We start from the raw sequence: 27,253 nt of genomic DNA, 5'->3' as shown, positions 1-27,253 counted from the left end.
TACTTTGAATGAGTTCAAATCTCCAGGGCCAGATGAACTGCATCTTAGAGTAATAAAGGAACTGGCAGAAGAACTCTCAGAACCGCTGTCTATTCTCTTTGAGAAATCATGGAGGACGGGGGAAGTGCCAGATGACTGGAGGAGGGCTAATGTTGTCCCTATCTTCAAAAAGGGTAAAAAGGAGGAACCTGGGAACTACAGACCAGTCAGTCTGACATCAATCCCAGGGAAAATTCTGGAGCAGATGATAAAGCAATCCATCTGGAAGCACCTTGACAACAATGCCGTGATTATTCAAAGCCAACATGGATTTGTCAAAAACAAGTCCTGCCAGACGAATCTGATCTCATTTTTTGATCAAGTAGCCTCCCTTGTGGACCGTGGGAATGCTGTAGACATCATATACCTCGACTTCAGCAAACCTTTCGACAAAGTGCCCCATGATATCCTGATGAACAAACTAGCTCAAAGTGGGCTAGATGAAACAACGATCTGATGGATCTACAGTTGGCTACAGAATCAGCCTCCAAGAGTGCTTATCAATGGGACCTTCTCAAACTGGGGAGAGGTAACGAGTGGGGTACCGCAGGGCTCAGTCCTGGGCCCAGTGCTCTTCAACATTTGTATTAATGACTTGGAGGAGGAGGTGCAGGGAATGCTGATCAGATTTGTAGATGACACGAAATTGGGAGGGATAGCTAATACTTTGGAAGACAGAAACAAAATTCAAAGTGATCTGGATAGATTGGACCGCTGGGCAAAAAACAACAGAATGACATTTAATAGGGACAAATGCCAAGTTCTGCACCTAGGAAAAAGAAACCAAATGCACAGTTACAAGATGGGGGATACGTGGCTCAACCACACTACAAGCGAGAAGGATCTTGGAATTGTTGTCTATCACAAGTGGAATATGAGCCAACAATGTGATGTGGCTGCAAAAAAGGCAAATGCTGTTTTGGGCTGCATTCATAGAAGCATGGCTTCCAAATCCCGGGAAGTACTAATTCCCCTCTACTCAGCACTGGTTAGGCCTCATCTGGAGTACTGTGTCCAGTTCTGGGCACCACACTTTAAGAAGGATGCAGACAAACTGGAGAGGGTTCAGAGGAAGGCCACAGGGGACTGGAAACAAAGCCCTATGAAGAGACACTGAAAGAACTGGGCATGTTTAGCCTTGAGAAGAGAAGACTGAGGGGAGATATGATAGCGCTCTTCAAGTACTTGAAAGGTTGTCACAGAGAGGAAGGCCAGGATCTCTTCTCGATCATCCCAGAGTGCAGGACATGGAATAATGGGCTCAAGTTACAGGAAGCCATATTCCAGCTGAACATCAGGAAAAACTTCCTGACTGTTAGAGCAATATGACAATGGAACCAATTCCCTAGGGAGGTGGTGGGCTCTCCCACACTGGAGGCCTTCAAGACGAGGCTGGACAGCCATCTGTCAGGGATGCTCTGACTTGGATTCCCTCATTGAGCAGAGGGTTGGACTCGATGGCCTTGTAGGCCCCTTCCAACCCTACTGTTCTATGATTCTATGATTCTATGATTTTATGGTGTGGTGTGATGGATGGAGCAATGGGCTCTGACTGGGGAGACCTGGGTTCAAATCCCCCTTTCAGCCAAGAAGCTCAGTTGGTGCTCAGGCACCATCTCTCACTTTGAACCTATCCCAGAAGGTTGTTCTGAAGAGAACAAGAGCCAAACGTACGTACGCTGCCTTGCAGTCTTTGGAGAACCAGCGAGACACAAGTGCAATGAGGTGAAAAGGCGGAAGCAGTGGAAGAAAAGAGGGTGAGAAGAAGTTAGAAGCTTGGGGAAAAGAAAGGCCAATGAGAGAGGCAATAGTAGAGTCTCATATAGGGACTAAACGGGTTGTGTTCAGACGTGTTGCGAAAGAAAGAAGGCGGGGAGCTCTAGCATGAGCTGGGAATATGAAAGGACTTGGGGGTCCAAGGAACCTGCAGAAAGGGGCTAGATGTCATATAATGGTGGCTAGATGTCACCAATGATTTGAAGTAGGGATGTTGGAGGAATCAGTCCAGGGGGTGAACCTCGCTGAGCTTCCATCGGCCCGGTTCCCCAGACTTTGGCTTGCTTACGTGCGAGCTGGCCTGACTCGATCTGCATCAAGTTGGGCCAGCTCACGGAGTTTCCAGGGTTTTTCCCCATCAATAGAAATTTGCACAAATTATGGATAAGGAAAAAGCCTGAGAAAAGTTCCTGGATTTCAGGGAAAGCTTGTGGCTTGGCTCACAAATGCAAACTGAGCCAGGTGGGCAGCAGGAATCTGTCAGGCCCAAAAAGGACCGGATTTTCAAATGATGGACATCCCTAATTTGAAGTAACTAACTCTTCAGACTTCGCTGTAGCCTCTGAGGGCCAAAGTAGACATTATATTAATACTGTGGTTGACTCTTGTGTGTTTGTTTCGTCTTTAATAAGGAGCAACTGTGGGGTGGCGGTGCAGTGGTCCAGATCAGAACTGTGGCGTGGGGCCAATCCTGCAATCAATGTCATGTCTACCTTGGCCCTGAGATTTAAGCAGGTCTACCCCCCCCCCAATTCTCAACAGATTTATATTTTTTGCAACTGTATGGCACTTAAAAAAAAAGAAAGCTGAAATTCTCAGGAATCTGGATTGTAGCACCATATTCTGCCCTTTTTATGTGCTCCTTCAAAATTGCCACTTACCCAAAGCCTGGATCATGACTTTCTGTGTGCAGGCAGGAAGTGATGTAAGCGACAAAAGTCTCTGGAAGTCTCTTGCCTTTGATAGTCAGCTGCTGGTGTTTTCTTTTTGAGCCGTCATGGCTGTAGATTTTTTCCACTCTCCTGAGTTGCATGCACGACCTTGCAAACTGCCACACCCTGAGGGTGCCACTAATCCTGTTTTAGTGCTTTCCTTCACAGACGCTCGGCCCTCATTGCTGTTTTCCCCCCTTCAAGCGCCACTTTAATTTTTACATGTACACATCAATCTTGCCAGTCCCCAAGTGAATCTGTCCTTTTTGCTGACTTTCCTCCTGTCGGTCCTTTTTGACACACACACCATAGAAATCTGTTTCATGGTGCATTCACGAGAGAGAATGAGGAGAAAGCGTGTCGCACGGTCTTCCCTTGACTGGAGTTGAGAAGAGTTTTGCATACATTGCTGTTGAACGTTAAACTGAATGGTGCACGATTTAGGACAGATAAAAGGAAGTATTTTATAACATGGCACATAGTTAAACTATGAAATTCGCTACCATCAGATGTGAGGTGGCCACCAACTTGGATGGCTTTAAAAGGGAAATAGATAAACTTGTGGAGGATGAGGCTATTAATGGCTACTAATCAGGATGACTATATATTACCTCCACTATCAGAGGCAGGATACCTATTTATATCACTTGCTGGGGAATATGAGTGGGAGGGTGCTATTGCACACTTGTCCTACTTGTTGGTTTCCCATTGGGGCATCTGGCTAGCCACCATGTGAATGGAGTGCTGGACTAAATAGGCCTTTGATCTGATCCAGCATGGCTCTTCTTATACTGTTATGTTACGTGCTGTGAGTCAGTTAAAATGTCAGGCACAGAGGAAGGACCTGGGCAGCGTTAAATGTTTCAGCCACATCAGCCAGGCATCAATTCTCTTGCACAGGCCGGCTCAAGTCCTTACATTCGGAGGGGAAGATCTTCTCAGTCATACCACAGCCTACTGACGTTCGCTTGGTTGTGGCACAGAGGGTAAGGCCTTCTGTGTGGTGGCACCCACCATGTGGGATCATCTCCCCATTGAGATCAGGTGGGCTCCTAGTGTGTGTATATCCGCTGAGAATTAAAGACACATTTGTTTGCCCAGGTGTTTTCCTGAAGGCTAGCGTTGCCAGTTACTGTTGGTTATTTTAATGAGATGTTTTATGGTTTCATTACTGTTTTATGGTTTTGTTGCCTTTCAGTATGTCTTGACTTGTGAACCACACTGGGGTTGTTTTTAGAAAAGGAAGTGCGACCTAGGAAGTCTCTTAAATAAACAAGCAAACAAACAAACAGATTGGGTGTTCTTTCAGTTGTCCTTGCAGCCCCACTCTCCCTAGCGCATCAGTGGAGGCCCAGATCCTGGAAGCATGTAAGGCGGAGTATCATCCTCAAGAGAACTGCTTAGGGGAAGGGAGTCCTTGAGCTGCCAGGCATGCATTCCACCTTCTAAGAGTGGCTTCTATCCAGGTTCACCGCCATCTTTGTTCTTGGGGTCCAGGAGATGGTCATGGGGTGGGGGTGTCTTGTGGTATAGAGGGAACCCTGGCAAGGGGCAAGGGGCATATATGTGAATGTCAGGATTCAGTGGGGTTTTACAGCAGAGTGCCCTTTATAGCGGCTGTTTCGGAGTCCTTTCTTGAGAGACCTAATTCTTCCTGGTCCCAGAATGTACTGGGGTTTGTGTGGAGCTCCCCATCCTCTTCCAAGGAGGTCCTGTCTGACTTGGGCTGGAGGAACTGGCAGGTTCTGACATTTAGCTTACCAAGTGCCCATTGTCTAGTTAAGTGTAGTGTTGGGGAGGTCTCCCCTTCTCCAGGCATGCACTCAAGAATACTGTGATGGGTGGGGGTGGGTGCCTCAAGTACTCTCATACATAGCGCCCTTTGTCTAGCCCACCTCAGCTAATTGCCCATGGCCTTGTAAGAAGAGCAGGGGGTTGACAAGAACTCTAATTTTACGAGCCTTGAGCATCTCCTTCAGAATTTTGGGAAACATTTTTGTGTATGTGTTGGGGAAAATTATGGCCCCTCAATTCACAGTTTGTTAGGGTGTCTGGGAGGACCAGATATAATGACTGTTCTGGAAGCATTAGGCTTGCAGGCTTCTTGTTGGCCATTCTTGAGGCAGAAGATAACATCTTATTGAACGCCGAGGCCACTTTGCGTGGTTGGCAGGAGGTACTATGCTCTTGCCTGACCCCTTGCTTGTGTGGGTTGTTTGCAACAGCAGGCAGCTTGGAAATTGCTGCTCCTCTTCCTGCCTTTGCGGTAGTCCTTTGCAGTGGGAATTGGGATCTCTCATCTCTTGCTGGGATTAAGCACTCAGAGGCCTTCTCTCCCCCCACCCTCTCCCCTTGCATGAGCTGGATCTTGCAGTTATTAATGAAACTGGCTGGAGCCTTCGTTGACCTTGGCAGGGCTCCCACTTGGCCAGGGAGTGACTGGCAAAGGCCTACTCCCTAATTGAGTAATGTAGCTTTGGTGGTGGTGGTAGAAGAGGCCGCAGTTCTGTGAATGCAGAGTGCCACAGCAGCGGTCAGACAGAAAATGAGTGGGATAGTGGCACAGCCATCAGCTCCCTGCCCATCACTACAGGTTAGGAACAAATTGAGGGGGATGTCAAGGCAACATCTCAGTTTCCATCAGTGTTTTTTTTTACTCTGAAGAAAAGCTCTGCTGAAAGAGAGAGAGAGAGAGAGACCTATCTATTTATGACAGGCCCTCAGTTGATTTATAGCCCTGTAATAATAGACCTTGCGAATAAAATTATGTGAATATTGTAGGTGCAAGTGGGGGGATTAAATTGAGTCAAATATGGTCCAAGCTAGTTGCTGATGCTGGTGACTCGTTTCTCCTTTTCTTTGATACAGGAATATTTTCTCCCAATTTGAAATATATGCATTTGTTGGGGGAGAAGGAAGGGAGGGAAGCAACGAAAAAGCAGATGGATGGTTTCTTGACACGGTTTACTTGCTCATCCCCAGGGCAGATAAGAGCCATGTTCCTTCACCGCTCCCCTTATCCCTGAAAAAGAGATTGTGGCTAATTCCTGAAGAGAGAGTGGGAGGTGGTGGAACAGAAGCCAACCCATCTGACCCGATGGTACTGCTGACTTGGGAATCTTCATCCATGGTTCCTCCCTCAGCGAGGGTGGGCTGCGTTTACCTGATGTTGAGGCAGAGATCTTCTGCTGAGCCATTATTCCAGAGGTGTTGAACCTCTTTCAACCCAAGGGATACATTCCTTTATGGAGAAGCTCTCGGTTCCAGTGGTGGGTGGATCAGAAATACAGAAAAACTACCAGCATAGTTTAGCTTAAAGCTCTTACTGCAAGGAAATAAGCCTTTGGAGAGGTATTTCAACCTTTCAGAATGGTGTGCGTGTGTGTGTGTGGGGAAACCTTCATAGAAGCTGGGAAACCACCAAATGATCAGTGGTTGGGGGCCAGGGGAAGGGGGCATAGCAATCTGTGGAACACCAGAAGGCGAGATTGGGACCCCAGGAGGGCTGGAGTTTCTGTACCCCTACTCTACTCAGAAGTGTCTTCCATTGTGGAAGTGCAATATGTAATTTCAAAGGAGAGGACTTTGTGGTGGCAATGTGGTTTTGGAATGCCCACCCTAAAAAGGTACACCTGGTAGCTAATTCACATTTTTGGCAACAGGCTAAGACACATCTTTTTTTTTTTTTACCTGAGGTGTTTTAATTAGCTTAATGGAGTGGTAATAAATGGGCCCCATATTGCAAGTTGGAGTTGAAAGTGGCCCTGGGTTTGAGAACATTGGAAGACTACTGTTGAGGATCTGGGTGTCTGGGGCTTAGCGGATCTGCTGCACATCCACTCCCAGCTGCAACTCGTAAAAAGACAGAAGAAGAGAGGGGAAGAATCAGGAATGGCATCTTGGAAAGTGCATTCACCCAGCTTGCTGCAATGCACCTGCCACCTCCTTGAAATCAGTTTTTAGAAACCATCTTCCAGCACGCCCTGCCTTGCCTTTTGATTTTCGCTTATAGCCACTGTTTAAATTACCATTCAAGCTGTAACGGTGGCAAGAGGCTTCCCCTCCCCCTTTCTTGTTAAGGCTGGCTGCCTCTTCTTCGCGAACCCGGCTCATCATTTACATAATTAGACCTTTCCGTTCTGTTCCATCAATATTACAAGGTGACATCTCACCCATTCCTCCTTGGGCAAAAGAGAGCCCCTTAACTTCATGCTTTCTACCTCTGTAATTGGAAGAAACGTCCGCTCTCCTGCTCCTCCACGCATCTCTTCCTGATGAGAAAGCTTTGCTTAGCTACACTGAAAGGATGGCAGTTTCACCATCTCTGTAAGCCAAAAAAAAAATTAAGTGCACCCTTAAGGCATGAAAATAAAACCAGTGCAATGGCAAAAAAGCCTAGGAGGTGCAAAATCATAGGATATCTTTGTTGCCATCCTGATAGCTTTAGCTGTGTAATTATTTTGTACTCTGCTCTTGTCTTGTTTAGAGCATAAAGTAGGGTTCCTAGAATTGTTGCTAGCATCTGATGCTGCAGCATTGCCAAAGCAAGGGCCTTCTCTGCAGTGGCCCCACACCTTTGGAACAAGCTGCCATCGGAGGTCCACCATGCTCCATCATTGCAGGCTTTTAAGAAGGCCTTGAAAACATATTATTTTACCTTGGCCTTCTCTTGATATGACTGCCATTGTTGCTGTTACTGCTGTTAACATTGTTGCTGGTTTTATTGTTGGCTTTTATTGTTGTTTTTATTGTTTTTATCACTTTTAATATTTTAACTGTTTTTATGTGTTTTATTGTTGTAAGCTGCCTTGGGAGGGTTTCGGCCCTGAAAGGCGGCCAAGAAATGTTTTAAATGAATGAATGAATGAATGAATGACTGCATAGCCCTGTTTAGATGTGGTTACTTGACCTGACGGGAGACCACTGGAAGCCTCATATAGGAATGTAAATATGATATAAACAGAGTAAATCAGTTTATTGTGCAGTGTGAATAACCATTACAAAGATCAATTAAGCCAGTATGGTTTAGTGGTTAGAGTGTTGGACTGGAACTCAGGAGATCTGGGTTCTAGTCTCTGCTCTGCCATGTAGCTGACTTTGGGCCAGTCACTGACTCTCAGCCTAACCTACATCACAGGGTTGTTGTGAGAATAAAAGGGAGGAGGAGATTTAAGCCTTGGGCTCCTTAGAAGAAAGGTGGGATATAAATGTAACAAACAAACAACAAATTGTCAAATGTTATAATTTCGGAAAACATGGGGGGAGTACATAAAATAAAAATAGAATTTTATGTAAAACCTAGAAATAAAATGAATACACAAAAACCCTGTTTATTGTCTCAGCAGACATTAAAAATGGTTTTCCAGTAGACCCGCTGACATTTAACTGCAGACTCTGCATAATGGGCTACATTTAAAATCATGGCTGAGTCAGTGGTATCTTTAAAAAGTAAATATTTATCTTAAAACCTAGTAGGCCATTTACCAGAGAAGCCATACGCTTACTCATTTTGTGTGGGTGGTTATACAAAGACCAGGTAAACAGCTGATGGAATTAATGAATGAATGGGCAGGTACCTGCTGCAAGGGGCTTACAGTCTAGAAAACAACACAAGGGGACAACAGAGGAAAGGAGGGTGATGGAGACAGGAGTAAACAGGAGGAGAGTATACAGTTATTACATTTACATTTACTTTAAATCAGTTAATTAAAGATCATTTATATGCTGCTTTTTGGTCCTAAAAAGGGCCCACACAGTGGCGCACCATAAAATCAATTAAAATATAATAAAACCAATTTAAATACGCTAGAACAGGCACAGCTTGCTCAACTGGGGAGACAGACGTTTCAAATCTAACTGAAAAAGCTAGGTTAAATAAATGTGTGCAGAGGGGAGAATTCTTGACAGCTTGTTTAAAGATTGAGAGGGAGGGGCCTGTTGAACCTCTCTAAAGTGGGGGAGGGGAGTTTCATAATCTGGGTGCCACAATGGAAAAGGCGCTGTCTTGTGTGCCAAGCAAAGGAGCTTCTGAGGCTGCTGGAACAGACCACAAGGCCTCTGATGACTGCAGTAGGTGAGAAGGATTATTTGTTGTTGTTGTTGTTGTTCAGTCGTTCAGTCGTGTCCGACTCTTCGTGACCCCATGGACCACAGCACGCCAGGCCTTCCTGTCCTGCGCTCTCTCCCGGAGCGTGCTCAAGTTCATATTCATTGCATCCGTGATGCTATCTAGCCATCTCATCCTCTGCCGTCCCCTTCTCCTTTTGCCTTCGGTCTTTCCCAGCATCAGGGTCTTTTCCAGGGAGTTTTCTCTTCGCATTAGGTGGTCAAAATATTGGAGCTTCAGCTTCATTATCTGTCCTTCCAATGAGCACTCAGGGTTGATTTCCTTTAGGATGGACTGATTGGACCTCCTTGCAGTCCAGGGGACTCGTAAGAGTCTTCTCCAGCACCACAGTTTGAAAGCATCGATTCTTCGGCGCTCAGCCTTCCTTATAGTCCAGCTCTCACAGCCGTTCATTACTACTGGGAAAACCATAGCTTTGATTAGACGGACCTTTGTCAGCAAGGTGATGTCTCTGCTTCTTACTATGCTGTCTAGGTGTGCCATAGCTTTCCTCCCAAGGAGCAAGCGTCTTTTAATTTCATGGCTACAGTCACCGTCTGCGGTGATCTTGGAGCCCAAGAAAGTAAAATCTGTCACTGCTTCCATTTCTTCCCCTTCTATATGCCAGGAAGTGATGAGGCCAGATGCCATGATCTTAGTTTTGTTAATGTTGAGTTTCAAACCAGCTTTTGCACTCTCCTCTTTCACCCTCAACAAGAGGCTCTTTAGATCCTCTTCGCTTTCTGCCATTAGGGTGGTATCGTCTGCATATCTGAGGTTGTTGATAATTCTCCCAGCAATCTTAATTCCGACCTGTGATTCATCCAACCCAGCGTTTCTCATGATGTACTCTGCATATAAGTTAAATAAGCAGGGTGACAATATGCAGCCTTGTCGTACTCCTTTCCCAATTTTGAACCACTCGGTTGTTCCATGTCTGGTTCTTACTGTTGCTTCTTGACCCTTGTACAGGTTTCTCAGGAGACAGGTAAGGTGGTCTGGTACTCCCATCACTTTAAGAATTTGCCACAATTTGTTGTGATCCACACAATCAAAGGCTTTAGCGTAGTCAGTGAAGCAGAAATAGGCGTTTTTCTGGAATTCTCTTGCTTTCTCCGTGATCCAGCGAATGTTGGCGATTTGATCTCTAGTTCCTCTGCCTCTTCGAAACCCAGCTTGTACTTCCGGTAGTTCTTGGTTCGCATACTGCTGAAGCCTAGCTTGTAGGATTTTGAGCATCACCTTGCTGGCATGTGAAATGAGCACAATTGTGCGGTAGTTTGAACACTCTTTGGCGTTGCCCTTCTTTGGAATTGGAATGTAAACTGACCTTTTCCAGTCTTGCGGCCATTGTTGAGTGTTCCAGATTTGTTGGCATATTGAATGCAGCACTTTAACAGCATCATCTTTTAGGATTTGAAATAGCTCAGCTGGAATACTGTCATCTCCGCTAGCTTTGTTGTTACTAATGCTTCCTAAGGCCCACTTGACTTCACTCTCTAGGATGTCCGGCTCAAGTTCAGTGACCGCACTATCATGGCTATCAGGGACATTCAGATCTTTCCTGTATAGTTCTTCTGTATATTCTTGCCACCTCTTCTTAATCTCATCTGTTTCTGTTAGGTCCCTGCCTTCTTTGTCCTTTATCATGCCCGTCTTTGCACAAAACGTTCCCTTGAAATCTCCAATTTTCTTGAAGAGATCTCTAGTCTTTCCCATTCTGTTGTTTTCCTCGATTTCTTTGCATTGTTCATTTAAGAAGGCCTTCTTGTCTCTCCTTGCTATTCTCTGGAACTCTGCATTCAGTTGGATATATCTTCCCCTTTCTCCTTTGCTTTTCGCTTCCCTTCTTTCCTCAGCTACTTGTAAAGCCTCCTCAGACAGCCACTTTCCTTTCTTGCATTTCTTTTTCTTTGGGATGGATTTCGTTGCTGCCTCCTGAACAATGTTACGGACCTCCGTCCATAGTTCCTCAGGCACTCTGTCTATCAGGTCTAATCCCTTCAATCTATTCCTCACCTCCACTGTATATTCATAAGGAATATGATTTAGGTCATACCTGAATGGTTTAGTGGTTTTCCCTACGTTCTTCAATTGAAGCCAAAATTTTGCAAGAAGAAGCTCATGATCTGAGCCACAGTCAGCTCCAGGTCTTGTTTTTACTGACTGTATGGAGCTTCTCCATCTTTGGCTGCAAAGGACATAATCAATCTGATTTCAATATTGACCATCTGGTGATGTCCATGTGTAGAGTCGTCTCTTGTGCTGTTGGAAAAGAGTGTTTGCTCTGATCAGCGTGTTCTCTTGGCAAAACTCTATTACCCTTTGTCCTGCTTCATTTTGTACACCAAGGCCATGCCTGCCTGTTACGCTGGTGATTTCTTGACTTCCCACTTTAGCATTCCAATCCCCTATGATGAAGAGGACATCTTTTTTTGGTGTTAGTTCTAGAAGGTGTTGTAGGTCTTCATAGAAGATAGAACCCATCAACCTCAGCTTCTTTGGCATCAGTGGTTGGGGCATAGACTTGAATTACTGTGATGTTGAATGGTTTGCCTTGGATTCGTACTGAGATCATTCTGTCGTTTTTAAGATTGTACCCCAGTACTGCTTTTCCCACCCTTTTGTTGACTATGAGTGCTACTCCATTTCTTCTAAGGGATTCTCGCCCACAGTAGTAGATATGATGGTCACCTGAATTAAATTTGCCCATGCCTGTCCATTTTAGTTCGCTGATTCCCAAGATGTCGATGTTCAATCTTGCCATCTCATGTTTGACCACCTCCAGCTTACCTTGATTCATTGATCTTACATTCCAGGTTCCTAAACAATATTGTTCTTGACAGCATCGGATTTTCTTTTCACCACCAGACACATCCACAGCTGAGTGTCCTTTCGGCTTTGGCCCAGCCGCTTCACTCTTTCTGGCGCTACTTGGAAATACCCTCTACTCTTCCCCAGTAGTATATTGGACACCTTCTGACCTGAGGGGCTCATCTTCCAGCATCATCTCTTTTAGCCTTGTAATACGTTCCATGGGGTTTTCTTGGCAAGAATACTGGAGTGGGTTGCCATTTCCTTCTCCAGTGGACCACATTTTGTCAGAACTCTCCGCCATGACCTGTCCGTCTTGGGTGGCCCTGCACGGCATAGCTTATGGCTTCACTGAGTTACGCAAGCCCCTTCGCCACAACAAGGCAGTGATCCATGAAGGGGCAGTGATCCATGAAGGGGTTTATTATTAATTATTAGGACCAACTAAAACATCATGGAATAGTGAGCAAGCTTTTGAACTCCCCACAACACTACTTCAGGTTGGATGTTAAGGACAAAAAAAGTGTATGTGTGTTGGGGGGAAGATGTGTCTGGACCTGCTGAAAGTGTTCCAGCCTGTCATTTGTAAGATAGAGTAAAGGAGGTGATACATAGGTCTAATTTAGATCAGGGGTGTAGAACGTCAGTCTTGAGGGCCAAATGTGGCCTGCCTGAGGTCCCATTCTGGCCTATCAGTGTTCCATAGATGGCCACACACCCTTCCCCTGGCCTCATCCCCTTTACCCCAACCACCAATCATTTGGTGGTTTCCCGACTTCATGCAGTTTTTTCCCCATTCTGAAAGGTTGAAATGCCTTTCCTAAGGCTTAGTTACTGGCAGTACGAGATTTAAACTAAAATATGCTGGTATTTTGGCACTGCCCCTTTTGCCCTTGCCACTGCCCCCATTGCCTTTGGCTCCACTTGCCACCAGAGTGTGGCTCCCAAGAGCTTCTCCAAAATTGAATTCAGCCCTTGGGCTGAAAGAAATTCAACACCCATAGTTTAGAGGATGCCCGGTCCAAAGAAGACCTAAGGTTGCACCAAAGGCTCCAGAGAAGCACCAAGGGTTGAACATAGGAAACAGCTTTATACCAAGTCAGACCCTTGATCCATTTAGCTCAGTATTGTCTATACCAGGAGTGAACAGAAGGTAGATCTCCAGATCTTTTGGACTTCAGCTCCCAGAAGCCCCAGCCAGCATGGCCAATGGTCAGGGATGCTAGGAGTTTAAGTCATAAGAACATCAGAAGAGCCCTGCTGGATCAGACCAAGGGTCCATCTAGTCCGGCATTCTGCTCACACAGTGGCTGACCAGTTGCCGACGGGGAACCCACAAGCAGGGCATGAGCGCAACAGCACCCTCCCACCCATGTTCCCCAGCAACTGGTGTACACAGGCATACTGCCTCTGATAGTGGAGGTGGTATAGAGCTATCAGGACTAGTAGCCATTGATAGTCTTTTCCTCCAAGAATTTGTCTAGCCCCCTTTTAAAGCCACCCAAATTGGTGGCCATCACCACATCCTGTGATAGCGAATTCCATAGTTTAACTATGTGCTGTGTGAAGGACTTCCTTTTATCTGTCCTGAATCTCCCACCAATCAACGTCATGGGATGACCCCATTGTGTTCTAGTATTATGAGAGAGGGAGAAAAATGTCTCCATATCCACATTTTCCACACCGTGCATAATTTTGTACACCTTGTCCCAAACCTCTACATTTATTTATTTATTGCATTTCTATCCTGCCTTTTTCCTTCTTGCATGGAACCCAAAACAGCTTATGTTATCCTCTTCTTCCTCTCCATTTTATCCTGGTCTAGCCTGGTCTACCCTGAATAGCAGCAGTTCTGTCAGACAGGGGACTTTCCTAGCTCTGCTGCTGGAGATGCCAGGGATAGAACCTGTGGGATTTTGCATGCAAAGAAAGTTCACTACCTCTGAGCTATGGCGCTTCCCCAAGCATGCCCTTCCTTCAAAAATATAAATGCTAACAGTTGTTTGGATCCGTCACTGGTACTAATCGGAACACACAAATCCCATGTAAGACAGAGAGGAGAAGGAATGATAACATGGTAATCCTAACGTGAATTGTTATGTCAAGCGGAAAGAACTGTTTCGTACTTGCTCATCTTCTTAAGGGCCTCTCGGTTCTCCTTGCCTTTCAGTGCCCATCCTCGCGCCTGGGGCAGGGACGGGATGCAATTTCCTCCCGCCTGGGAGCACTTTCTCGTTTGGAGCCAAGTTCATAATGTAATTGGGTCCTCAATGGGCCCAGCTGTGGAATGATGGGGGTGCCCTTGGGGAAGCCCGATCTCATTTGTGGAATTGATTGAATAAAAGCGGCCAGCATTCACTGGCCCGTCAATCCATGCCGGTGCCCCCAACATAAGTACCCTTTGCTGGTGCTGATTAATGATTTGACAAATCTCTCTCTCTCTCCTCTCTGCTTCCCCCACCCCAGCAATCACCTGGGAGCCAGCATTCAAACAGCTACCACAAAGAGTTTCACCCCCCCAGTCCCTTCTGAAATTTGAGTGCTTCCAAAGAGCGACATTTCCATTTCAAAAGCTGTTGGCTCAAATGCGTCTCAAGTGGAAATTTGCTTTCCTCCCTTCCCCGTCTTCTCCTTCTTCGCTTTGAATGTGAGCTTTAGAAATCTCATTTCCTTTCTTTGATAACAGAGTGGTGAAAAGGGCACTGGGGTGCTTCACCCACCCCATTTCTTCCCATAAATGAGATGATAGGGAAAGAACTAGGCTCAGAATAGCGTTTTTCCTTTCTGCTTTTCCCCAGCTCTCCATAAAGGACAATGACGACAGAGACATACTAGGTGACGCATTCCAGTGGCGTAGCACCTATTTGTCTGTTAGACAACACACACGTGTGTATGCACACACACACACACACACACTTGTGGGACCTTAAAGATGTAATGGTCACATTTGCACAGAATGGTAAACCAGGATTCTAGAGAATTCCAGCATTCTGTTCGCACTGTGGCCAACCAGCTGCCCACGGGAAACCCACAAGCAGGACGTGAATGCAACAGCACCCTCCTGTCCATGTTTCCCAGCGACTGGTGTACATAGGCTTACTGCCTCTGCTATTGGAGGTAGCATGTAGCCATCAGAACTAGTAGCCATTGATAGCCTTCTCCTCCAGGAATTTGTCCAGTCCCCTTTTGAGACTATCCAAATTGGTGGCCATCGCTACATCCTGTGGTAGCGAGTTCCATAGTTTAACTCTGCGCTGTGTGAAGGACTTCCTTTTATCTATCCTGAATCTCCCACCAATCCACTTCATGGGATGACCCCATTGGGTTCTAGTGATGAGAGAGGAATAAAAATGTCACCCTATCCACTTTCTCCACACCATGCATCATTTTGTACACCTCTGTCGTGTCTCCTCTTACCTGCCTTTTTTCCAAGCTAAATAATCCCAGGTGTTCTAACTTTCCCTCACAGGGGAGCTGCTCCAACCCCTTGATCACTTTAGTTGGCCTCCTCCTCCTCCTTCCTGCCCCCCCCACACCACTTCTCTTGTCGACTGCCCACCCCCCATCCCCATCCCGCCGCTTCTCCTACTTGTGCACGCAGCTTAGTTCCTCCTGCTTGACTCCTCTCAGTAGTATCAGTGGCTAGTGTCCACACACAGAGGCTTATGCAATGATACATTTGTCGGTCTTGAAGTTGGCACAAATATCTGTTTGTGTTTTGCTGCCACAGGCATAACATGGCTACTCCTCTAGAGATGTTTAGCCTGTCATCCGAACCAGGGATCCTAGCTTGCTGCTCCCTTTACAAGCAAAGATAGTAAACCAGGATTTGTTCTTGGTTTACAAATCCTGGCACGTTAGGGACCTATATGCCAATATAACCTGTCTGGATGACATGCTTAACAAAACGTTTCTAGTGAGTTTAGCTGCTCGTGCAGCCACTGGGAGGATCCTAGTGGGAGGGAACAGAGCTCATTCACAGTAGGTCAGGATTCCCCAGAATTTTGGCTTGCTGTTCCGTGTGAATGAGGCCGTTGCTTGTGCTGCAGTTCAATTGTTATTTTTTTTAGAAGCCCCAAGGCCTTTTTTTTTAGTCCCTTAATTTGTATTTCTCTTGTTCTTTATTTCTAGAGCAGCAGTGGTTAGCTGATTAATCCATTAAAGATCCTTTTGATCTATAAAAATGCTGTTCCTCCCTCCCTCAAGAAGTCAGGATGGCAGCTCCCCTCAGCTTTATATTAATTGCTTTGAATCCAAACATTTGAAAAAACTTGGGTGGCAGGTGCAATTTATTTACTTACTTATTTATAATTCTTTTATAACACTTAATATTAAAAGATCTCTAAGCAGTTCAAATATAAATATTAAAAATGCATTTAAATACACTATTAAAACACTATTAAAACAATTTCAGTTGCAATAACAATGCAAATACATTTAATTAATTAATTAATTAATTAATTATTGCATTTATATCCCGCCTTTATTCCTCTTGTAAGGAACCCAAGGCGGCTTACACAATCCTCCTCCATTTTATCCTCGCAACAACAACTCTGTGAGGTAGGTTGGGCTGAGAGTCTATGACTGGCCCAAAGTCATAGTAAATGCACTATTTACAATAGTAAAATACACTATTTTAATAGTGTATTTAAATACACTATTAAAAAGAATTTGGAACTACAATAACAGTACAAGGAGCAATAAGATGGAACAGCATAGGATTAATTGCAATTATTTTCAAGCCAAAGAAGGCATTCCTCTTTCCTTCTGACACAGGAGAGAATTTCTCATCTAAGATGGTGTCTCCTGGGTCACAGGTGCACATCCTCTAAAACCAAAGAGGTTATGCTATTTTGTGCGTGCAGAATTTAATGTGCAAACTCATTCAGGTTTAATCGATTGCTCAGTTTTAACACTCCTCTGATTTGTTGGTTCTTTAGGCAGTTGACTGCCCTCCTCGTTACTCTCAGCCAGTTTATTTTTCTTTTTTAAGGGCAGCCCTACAGAAGCCTATAGAAGCTTCTTGCTCCTGAAAAGGTTGCTTCACACACCAATGAAGTTTCTAAGCGGAAGTCACTTTTCTAAACGTAAAACCCCCATCTGATTTAACCTTTCCCTAAAGCAGGGGTGAGGAACTGATGCGGGGGGGCAGATTGCCTCCCACCAGCTGGGCTGGATGATGTCGATGGGCCCACAGCCTCTGACATCATTGCCCCGCTCCCAGGTTATTTTGTCTTTCTCCATGCCGGGGGCACAGGGAAAAGGATTTGGATGGTGCTGGGAAGAGTGGCCTTTCCTCCCGGCACTAGCCGAGTCCCTGGCTTGACACAGCGCACACCGTCCCTATGGGGGCGGTATGTGTCATGAGAAGCCGCTTGTCCACCCCCAGGAGGAGTAGCCACCCTTCCTGACGCTGTCTGAGACCCCCGTCCCTGCTGTTATCCCGCTCTGCGGGCCAGATGCAGAACCTCTGTGGGCCAGATGAGGCCTGCATGCTGTCCCTGGTCCAAAGGGAAGGTGCTTTCCCATTGCTCTATGCCACTGCTTGCAGATTCACGGGTTCCTTCTCCCCGCGCCTCCCAGTAGTAAGAAGAAAGCCAGAGGACACTCTGCTTGAGGGTTTGCCACCCTCGTTTGAGGTGTGATTGCTGGCTGCTGGGGGCAGTGACGGCACCATACCCCTGAAACTCCATCCCGAAGGATTCTTGCATGGCTGCCTCTCTCCTCTCATTCAGGCAACAGATAAAGACAGAGCTCCTTTGCCTCCAGGAGAAGGAAAGTCAGTTGTGTGTCTTGTTTCATAAAGAGGTTTTGTTTGTTTCTTACAATTGTTTATATGTTTTGTCTGCTGTTCTTAATTGGCTGTAAGCCATTTAAAAACAAAAGATTCTTTTCAGCTGGAAGAAACATCTAATAAACACACACAAGCATTGACTGTGTCATGATGTGAGCAAAGGCAAGGATGCAGGAAGCTGCCTTATACTGATTCTGATCTGTTGTCCATCTAGTTTAGGATTATCTATACCAGCCTTTCCCAACTGCTGTCCTCCAGATGTGTTGGACTGCAATTCCTATCATTCTACAGTGGCTGACCGCAGCTCTCCAGGGTCTCAGGCAGAAATCTTTCCCAGACTACCTGGAGACATCAGGGTTCAAACATGAGACCTTTTGCATGCAAGGCATGTATGGTACAGCTGAGCTGCAGCTCTTTCATTTAGTGTACTTCAGAAAAGACATAGAGGGATCTCCTAGATGGGTTGCTGTGTTAGATAGACCGTGCTCCAGCTTCTGTTCTGACTTGAATAATATGGCATCCACTAGGGATGTCCGTTGCTGGGAAATCCAGTTCTTTCTTGGCTCAACGGAGTTCCATGGCGTGTACGACTCACTTTGTGTCTGTGAGCTGAGCTGCAGACTGTTCCCTGAACTCCAGGAGCGTTTTTGTGATTGGGGTGGGGTGGGGTTGGAGGTTCTGCAATTTCTGCAAGTTTGGCTGTAGTTTGCACAAATCACACAAGTTCAGCCATAATTACGGCCAAATTTGTACAAATCGCAGGAACCCCACACACACACACAGCAAAGAGGCACAAAATTCCCAGAAAATCCGCAAGCTGGCCTGATGCGCTGCAGATTGAGTTGGGTGCAACAACAGGAACCAAAATGACGTCTGGAGGGGCCAAGCCTAGGAAAACCCATCGAACTCCACCCCCACCCCCCATCGACGGATTTCTCTGACGTCCCTAGCATCCACTCCTTCCTTAAAGCTAACCTTTGCATCTAATTCATGTGGCTTCTTGTCCTGGTTCTTTGGTTCTCTCCTCCACTTTCTCTCACCCCCCCGCAACTTTATTTTGTAGCAGCAGCAGCGCTTATCCTGCATGCACACACAGTGTGAAAAACACAGCCCCTACCCCCATGTGGAGTTTGGGCCTAGCAAATTTATGTGTCATCTCCGCATGAGAGCATATGAGGCTTATCACCAAACGTTCCCCTCATCTCACATCAGAGAGAGACATGCCAGCCGCAGAGGTGTGAGGAGAGGAAGCCAAACCTGCAAAAGCTGAAGGCTGTGAATCCAGATGCCACCTTGCCTCATTTTGGGTGCTAAAAATAGTAGGCCTGGTCTGGTCTTGGACCTTTTCCCGGGGCCCTGGCTTGCAAAGCAGGTCAGGGGTGGTTGTGGAGATGTCTCTGCAAAAGCCTTGTGGGGCTCAGGGTTTTTCTGTGTGGTAAATTCCTCGTCTGTTCACTTGAGCATTTGGCACTGTGAGAAATGTGTGAGAGAGGAGACCCTAGCAAGGGAGGGAAGGTACAGAGACTCACAGTTGGACAGAGGCAAATTGCAGCTTCAGATGAGCTATTTTTCATCAAGACAGTGGCAGAGAAAGAAAGGGTTGAACTCCCACCCACCGGCTGCAACCCCGATAATTATCATTTCATCCCATCCCCCATGGCTATGTGCATAAAAAAGCCCCATGCATATTAAGTGCAAAAACACATTAAACATCATGGCTAGTTTGACCCTAAGGTTTGCTCTGTATGCATAGCTCTTGTGTGACTCTACCATTTCATACTGCAGGTGGGAGGGATTCTTGTTGGAATGTTCCCTGGTGGGGTGAGGTGGGGTGGGGGAGTCCTTTCACATAGAAAACTAGGACTTTGGTGGAAAAGCTAGCCTTGACTCTTTCTCCCTGACCGGCTATTCTTGTTTGTGTGTGTATATGAAGGATAAATTATTTACCTGCAGGCTATAGTGTTATATAACAGGGTTGGGGAATTTGGGGGTGCACTGGGGATGGAGGTGGAATTAGCAGTTCGCTGCCAAGATTCGGTGGCAAACCACAACAGGTCACTGAAAGGGTCAAATTTAGCTCGTTCTCAGGTTAAATTTGACTCTTTTAGCTGCAGGTAGTGCTAAAAGCTCCATAGTGCTGGAACGGCCAGATTTTTTGCTGATTTTATTTTGTGCTGCTAGTGCTGCCAAATTTGATGGGGCGTCAGTGGCCACACCGGGGGGCTGCGGGGTCATGTGTTCTCCACCCCTATTTTATAGTCTAGTATCACAAGATTTTGCTGCATGTGTTATCAGCTACACATGAGGGCCGAGCTCAGTGGACAATGGAACCCTGTGACCTAGGGAGGTGGTGGGCTCTCCCACACTGGAGGCATTCAAGACGAGGCTAGACAGCCATCTGTCAGGGATGCCCTGACTTGGATTCCTTGTGTTGAGCGGGGGGTTGGACTCGATGGCCTTGTAGGCCCCTTCCAACCCTACTATTCTATGATTCTATGATTCAGTATACTTAGTCAAAACAAATGGCTTTCAACACTTTGTCTTGGTCATCCAGATGTTTTTACTAAATCTGTTGGATCCCAGAACACCTGCATGGCTAATGCCCTCTGATGTCGCTTTCCCACATGTGTGGAGCACAGCCCTGGGGGTGGACTGCTTTGGAGCTGTCTGAGCGGCAGAAAATGCCAGCGGATACCATTTGCTGTGAGATATTGCCCTGCTTATGGCAATAAGCAGTTATCTGGTGGGTGACTTGGCAAAGCAGATGCTGAACTCAATTGGTCTGATCCTGCAGCACTCTTCTCACGTTCTTAATCCGCTCATTTGATGTGAAGACATGGGGATGGCCATTGGTTTAGATGACTTTATAAAAGGAGATTAGATAAATTTGTAGAGGGTAACTCTATTGCCTGTCATTACATATGGTAGCTAAATGGAGCCCCAAGTTTGGAGGCTGCCACTGAATACGAATTGCTATCTGTGTGGTGGTGGGAGATACAGCAGGAGAGGGCTCTTGCCTTCATGATCTGCTTGTGTTCTTCTAGCTGGTGTCTGTGAACTAGGGATGGACGAAAGTCACTTACCTGATCCCGAAGCTTGCTTCGTGGGGGGGGGGAGGCGCTCTGTCCCTCCCCCTGAAATTCTGGGCGGGGGGGAGGCGCCCCGTCCCTCCCCACCAAAATTCTGGGTGGGGGGGAGGCGCCCCATCCCTCCCCGCCGAAATTCTGGCCGGAGGGGAGCGCCCCGCCTCTCCAGCCGTGAAAGTTCTCCTGCCGGGATGCAAATGGCGGCGGCCTTAGCCGCCGCCATTTGTGTCCCTGGCCTGCAGTCAGCCGTGATAGGCTACGTAAATCTTTACGTAGCCTATCACGGCTGACTTTGGGGGGGGGGGAAAGCGCGTACGCAAATGGCGGCGCCCATGGGCGCCGCCATTTGCGTTCCTTATTTTGGCACGGGTAGTCTACGTAAATATTTATGTAGACTACGGCAAAAATAAGGGCAACGCAAATAGCATTGCCCTTATTTTCGCCGTAGTCTATGTAAATATTTACGTAGACTACCCGTGCCAAAATAAGGATCGCAAATGGCGGCGCCCATGGGCGCCGCCATTTGCGTATGCGCTTTTTTTTTTCCCCCAAAGTCACCCGTGATAGGCTACGTAAAGATTTACGTAGCCTATCATGGTGTTTTTTGAAAATCTAGCCGTGATAGGCTACGTAAATCTTTACGTAGCCTATCACGTTCGTTGTTGTTGTTGTTTTACTTGGAAATGCGGCAGCGGCAGCCGGTCGGAAGACCGGCCGCCGCCACCGAACCGCTGCCACCAGGGACATTCACCGAAGGTAAGTCCCATCCCGGGGGTGGGGGGACCGTTTCTCCACCAATTTCAGGGGGCTGAATACGTTGGCATTCGGCCTCCCGGAGATTCGTGGAGAAATTCTCCAACATCCCTACTGTGAACGAGGAGCCTGGAGAAAAGGGTGTAACAGAGCTGTTAACCCAGCAAAGGTCTGTGAGGAGACTGAGGGCTTATAATTGGGGTGCAGAACTCAGGACCAATCCGGCCTTCCAGTGTTCCCCAGGTGGCCACACCCCTTTCTCTGGCTCCACCCCTTTCCCCATGACTGCCTATCATTAGGTGGTTTCCCAGCTTTTGTGCAGGTTTTCCCCCATTCTAAAATGTTGAAATGCCTCTCCCAAAGCTTTAAGCTGCCGTTGGCCCCACTCCTTTTGCCTTTGGCCCCACCCCATTTTGTATTTTGTCCTGCCCACCTCAGCAATGCGGCCCCCACGAGCTTCTGCAGATGGGAACTCAGCCCTGTGACTGAAAGAGGTTCCCCACCCCTGGGTTATATACATGCTACCAGCTATCGTTCAGCCGTTGCAGCTGGGTCTGTTTCCTCATTGCCTGCAGCAGGGACTTTCTCCTGCTTCTGAGTAGACCCTACCTCCTGAATAGACCCTGAGCAAATAAGTCTTCTGGCAGCCAGGCTGTTCTCCAATGATGACTCTTGAATCTCCCACCTGTTCCACCGGTGCTCTGGAGAGCTGTGGGATGAGAGAGGAGAGTTGGAGACCAAGGCAGGGATCAGGATGGGCTGAAAGGGGTTCTTCGCAGGCCCAGGCAAGACGTCATTCTGACAGGGCTCCTCAGGTTGCCCCGCGTCATCTGTGGGAGAAAGGGCTTAGCAGTGGAATCCCAACCCTCCTCCTCTGAAGAGATCTCTCCTGGCCTCGGGTTGGCCAGGGGCCTGAGACATGGCCATTGTTGGAAGCAGGATGCTCACCTCCTGGGCTGATCCAGTGGGGCTTTTCTGGGGGCTTCAGGAGAGATAAAAGGAATATTCTCACGACTTGCCCCAGACTGGCTGCCGTTTGGTCTATTCTGACTGGCAGCCAGCTCTAGGAGCCTTGCGACCTGAGATTGTAGCAACTGGAGGTGTCTGGGATTCTGTCTCCCTAAGGGGAGAAAAACAATGACTTCATTCCTCTGAACAATGTTTTGGCAGCCATATATGCCCTTTCCCCCACAATTTCATGTTTATTCCCGGTTTTAGGATTACTGGTATAATTACGTGATTTGTAAAGAAGTGGGGGGGGGGGAGCTGGATTTTCATAAAACCGCCCTGAGCGGCGAACAGCTGTTGCAGAGAACAATTAACGGGAGAGAGTGGAAAGTGAGAAGCTATCTGGGGAGGGAAGTAGTCTTTTTTTTTCTTTTTCTTTTTTTGTCTCCTTCGGTAACACACATTGCTTTGACAGGGTGGTGCCGTAGCTCACGGGAGGGCCGTGTGGCTGATTTTTTTCCATGAAGCCTTTGGCACAACCCCTTTACTCCCCATATCCCACTGTAACTAACTAAGCCTAAGTATCTGTAATTGCAATGATCACATATTCCTCCCTGTGTTTACCCCTCCACTTCTCTCCCCTTCCTCTGTTTTCTTGCGCGTGGCAGTTTCTAAATCGGCCTTCCCCAACAACCTGGTGCCCACCAGATGTGCCTTATGGCTTCCAAGAGATTGGCCATGTTGGCTGGCAGAGATGGGAGTTGAAGTCCAACACATCTGGAGAGCACCAGATTGGAGAATCGGATTAAGATTCTAAACCCCTCAGGACTAAAGACCTGTCCTCTGATGCTTTGTAAAGCACCATATACATGCAACAACACCAGCAATGATGAGAATGATGCAAAAAATATGTATAGTATGTAACTGGAAGTCTCCAAAGCAACCCAATAAAAAGCAGCAGGTTGTTAAAATTTAGGAGACTATGACTATGTATAAACTTACTCCGCAACAAGCAAGTCATCCCTTCTTTAAGAAAGATATTATGGCACTATGGTTTCCATTTATTTCCTGTATTGAAGTCCTTCAAAGTTTTGATCAAATTCTAACCAAGTACAGTTGCTTATATTTTTTTCTGACCAATACACACACACACACATGCATGCACACACAGGCACACAATAACACATGATTACATATACTGCTTTTATATGCTGTATAAATTGTATTTTTATTCTTTCATTAGGTATTGAGCTCCAGTTAGGCATTTTTACTGCAGATGTTCCATAAGCATATCGGTTATAGACTAAGCATTGTATTGAGTGAATTCCTTTGTTTCTGTAGTGATCTGGATTTATTATTATGTATGGTCATCGTCTTCTTTTTGTGCCTTTATTTTGTTGCCTTAGTTCGAAATAAAATAAAATGTCGTGACAATAATAATATGAGAGAGCACATGCTTTGCCAGCATAAGGACTCAGGTTCATTCCTACTCCATCATGCTGCATAATGTTTCAGAGTTTGTGGCTCCATCTGTTCATGCAGTCCTATTTTTGTAGACCTGAGCAGTCCTGAAGCACCAGTTTGGGGAAGGCTGTTGTAGAGTCAGTGCCTGCTAGAGTAAACCATACTGGGTTAGATGGACCAATGATTGAACTCTCTGTAAGGCAGCTTCAGATGTTCAGTTCTGTTCTTTCAAGCTGCAAAGGGCTTGCGGGGTGGGGTGGGGGCTAAAAAGAGGGGAGACCAGAGACCCCAAAGCACTAAACCAGGTATGTGTCAGCCAGCAAGCTAGCGCAAAACTTTGTGTTCGAGCGGTTTTTTGTGGACTTGTTTTTGCCACGGCTTTTATTCCCACCACTCTCGGTGTGATCCGCTTCACGTGCCTGCCAAAGTGGAGAGCTAGCCTTGGAGGTTTCTGAGGTTGCACGGTAAATCTCTTTATTTTTAAGGATGTTCTTTTTCTTTTCTTTCTTTTTGCCTCCAAGCCAACAGCTTTCCACTCTAGCTTATAAACTGAGTGTAAAATACAAGGTCTTGTCCACAGGGAGAGCTGAACTTGGGCTGAGAAACAATTTGACAGGGCTGAATAGGTGTGCAAGAGTCTGTGTCTGTGTAGCAGGTAACATGCCTGCTGAGGTGATGGAATTACCCCACCTGCTGGGCTCAAGGCAGGCCAGAGAACCTGGCAGCTGTCCAGAGACAGCGAGTTACCAGAAAAAAGCGGGGGCTCCTGGCGAGCAGGGGGTGGGGAATGTCAGTTGGCACCACCGAACAATGGCCACCTTGTCTCTGGTTGGGGAGGCAGCTGGTAATTAAGGTAGCAAACTTGGATGTGAGCCTCTTTGCATGGAGCAGCTGCTTGAGTGACGGCCATGTGGCTTTTCGGTGGTTTAAAGTTATAAACGGAGCCATCTGTCCTCTGGAGGAAGAGCGGAGAAGGCCCATATGACTGAAAGGTTCGCAAAAGTGATTACTGGCTACTACCAAATAAATGTGTGTGGAATGTAAAAGGCCTGGGAGGGGAAGCCATGGCTGTGTTTGTAAAACCAAAGCACATGGCTACAGTGTTCAAGCGGTGAATTCTGGAATTCCCATGAAACTTCTTGACCAGCTTTCCCCAACCTGCTGCCCTCCATGTGGGAAGGCCATAGCTCAGTGGCAGAGCAAGTAGTTTCCATGCAGGTGGTCCCAGGTTCAATCCTTGGCATTTCTAGGTAGGTCTAGGAAGGAATCATGCCTGAAACTTTGGAAAGCCATTGCTGCCAGTCTGTGTCAACAATACTGGGCTAGATGGACCAAGAGTCTGACTTGGCTTTCTATGTTCCAGATGTTTTGGACTTCAAATCACATCATCCTGGCCGCTTTGGCCAGTGGTCAGGAATGCTGGGAGTTGTAATCCAAAATGACTTGAGGGCAACAAGTTGGGGAAGGCTGTTCTTGAAGGATCCCCGTTGAGATCTCTAATGGCTAGGCAAGGTTCTCTTCTTAATTAGGCTTTTGTCCCCCTTTCAACTTTGCAGGATCGAGGCATAACCGGAAAACTGGAACCAGTTTCTCCAGTCAGCCCTGCCCATCCTGACTCTGAACTGGACCTGTTACCATCCAGGCTGTCCAAGGAGGAGCTGATCCAGAATATGGACCGGGTCGATCGCGAGATCACCATGGTAGAACAACAGATCGTCAAGCTGAGAAAGAAACAGGTATTTCCTCCCCCAAAGCACTGCTGTTGCTGAAATTGCCTCCCACAGTCTTCTCTCTGCTGTTCAGGTTATAGCTGGCATTTTAACCTGGCTTGGTTCAAAATGTAACCAATCATAGATGTGAACCAGTTTTTCGATTTTGAACAAGATTGAGCCAAAATACAGCATCCAACTTTGCAACTCTGTTCACAAACAGTGTGGGAACATCCTGCAAACAGGGCCAAAGTTTTCACCCATGTTACCAGTACAGTAGTATGATGGGTGGTGGGCAGCTATTAGACAGTGGCAGCCACAATAGTAGCTGCAGTCCCTTTCTTACCCAGCTTTACGTGCATTCTATTCAGAGCAAAGATGGCCCTGTTCCTTCCCCGCCCATCCAGAGTAAGGCCAATGTGATACAGGAATCATTGCCCTCACTCTGAATTGACTTTGTTTGGCCTCTGATTGTTTTTACAGTGCTAGTTCTGATTGGATATTTGGCAATGAGATATTGTCCTATTCACAACGTATTCCCTGATAGGCTGGAGTCCCATTGTGAGGAAAAAGCAATCCTGGTGGAAAACAAAAAATGGAGCCAAAGTAACTTCCCAGAGGGGCACTGAACAGCAGCTAGTAGATGTAAAAAGATAGGTGGGGACAGAGGGAGCCAAAAGCTGTCTCTGTGCACTCAAAACGGTTTGCTTGAGAAGTTTTGCCAGAGCCCTAGTTTTCAAGGTAGCAACGAGCCCCCCCCCCCCCCATGCATATTAATTTTTAGGTAGCAGGTGCTTTGTCATAAGGAAAAGCCAGGCTGTATTCTCTGTGCATGCAGTAGAATCTTCCACTACCCCCAAGCAGAACAAGTTTAATCAATCCCAGACACCTGCTTTCTGTTGCTGTCTGTAACAGTGGCATCGGAAGGGCTTAGGGGGTGAAAAGAGGAGAGATTTGAGAAGCAGCTTCTCCTCCAGGCCCAGTAGAGTGGCTGCAACATCTGGAACTACATCTGGGGGGAGATGGCAGTGGGATTGTGAGAAGAGATGTTCCATATCCCTTATTTTATTCTGTGAGGCCAGGTTGAATATCTACACCCCTGTGGACCAATAAAGAGTAGCAAACCTTTGGACGATTTTTCACTTATTGCCTTCATTTAAAAGAGTGTTTGGGGACAACAGGGCTTTGATATCAGTAGTTAGGGACGTACAGACTGTGTAAAATCCACTCCGGCTGTGTTTTGCGGATTGTCAGATGCCTTTTGTTCTGTCGTTCGCCCACAGACAGATGCGAATTTTTTTTTTTTCATCATGTGGAAAAATATGGAAATAATTACGTTAAGTATTTACATAAGTATTTACGTAAGTATTTACATAATTTATTTATTTATTGCATTTATACCCCGCCTTTCTCCCTCTCGCAAGGAACTCAAGGCGGCTTACATTATCCTCCTCCTCACCGTTGTATCCTCACAACAACAACCCTGTGAGGTAGGTTGGGCTGAGAGTCTGTGACTGGCCCAAAGTCACCCAGTGAGCTTCCATGGCCAAGTGGGGACTAGAACCCGGATCTCCCGGCTCCCAGTCCGTCACTCTCACCACTACACTACACTGGCTCTCTTATTTACATAAGTATTTACGTAAGTATTTACATAATTTACCCCAGTACATAACATTTGGTGTATTGCCCCCCATTCTATTCTATGTTTCTTCTGCAGAAACTTATGTATTTTTCTACGGATTTATATGCATACATTTCGGGAAAGTAAAAAAATCATCCGAAAGTCCACGGGCTCTGCATGGCCTGAGGGGGGTCGCTCCACAGCAGATTCC

The 27,253-nt window shown here is 46.6% G+C and overlaps 1 protein-coding gene across 21 annotated transcripts in view; it reads left to right on the top strand.

Annotated features, from left to right (window-relative positions):
- NCOR2 (nuclear receptor corepressor 2) overlaps positions 1 to 27,253 on the top strand; it is a 414,582-nt gene that overhangs the window by 180,498 nt on the left and 206,831 nt on the right. For all 21 annotated transcript variants that reach the window (XM_084819282.1, XM_084819284.1, XM_084819296.1 and 18 more), the window contains one exon: positions 25,269 to 25,448. In XM_084819282.1, coding sequence (XP_084675408.1) covers positions 25,269 to 25,448 — 180 coding nt within the window. The remainder of the gene's footprint in view (positions 1 to 25,268; positions 25,449 to 27,253) is intronic.

The sequence above is a fragment of the Heloderma suspectum genome, chromosome 13, assembly GCF_057233095.1.
Source record: "Heloderma suspectum isolate Gila_16-S chromosome 13, 16-S_ref, whole genome shotgun sequence".
NCBI classification, from domain to species: Eukaryota; Metazoa; Chordata; class Lepidosauria; order Squamata; family Helodermatidae; genus Heloderma; species Heloderma suspectum.
The sequence above is the reverse complement of the archived record's forward strand: the minus strand, read 5'-3'. Positions and strand labels throughout refer to the sequence as shown.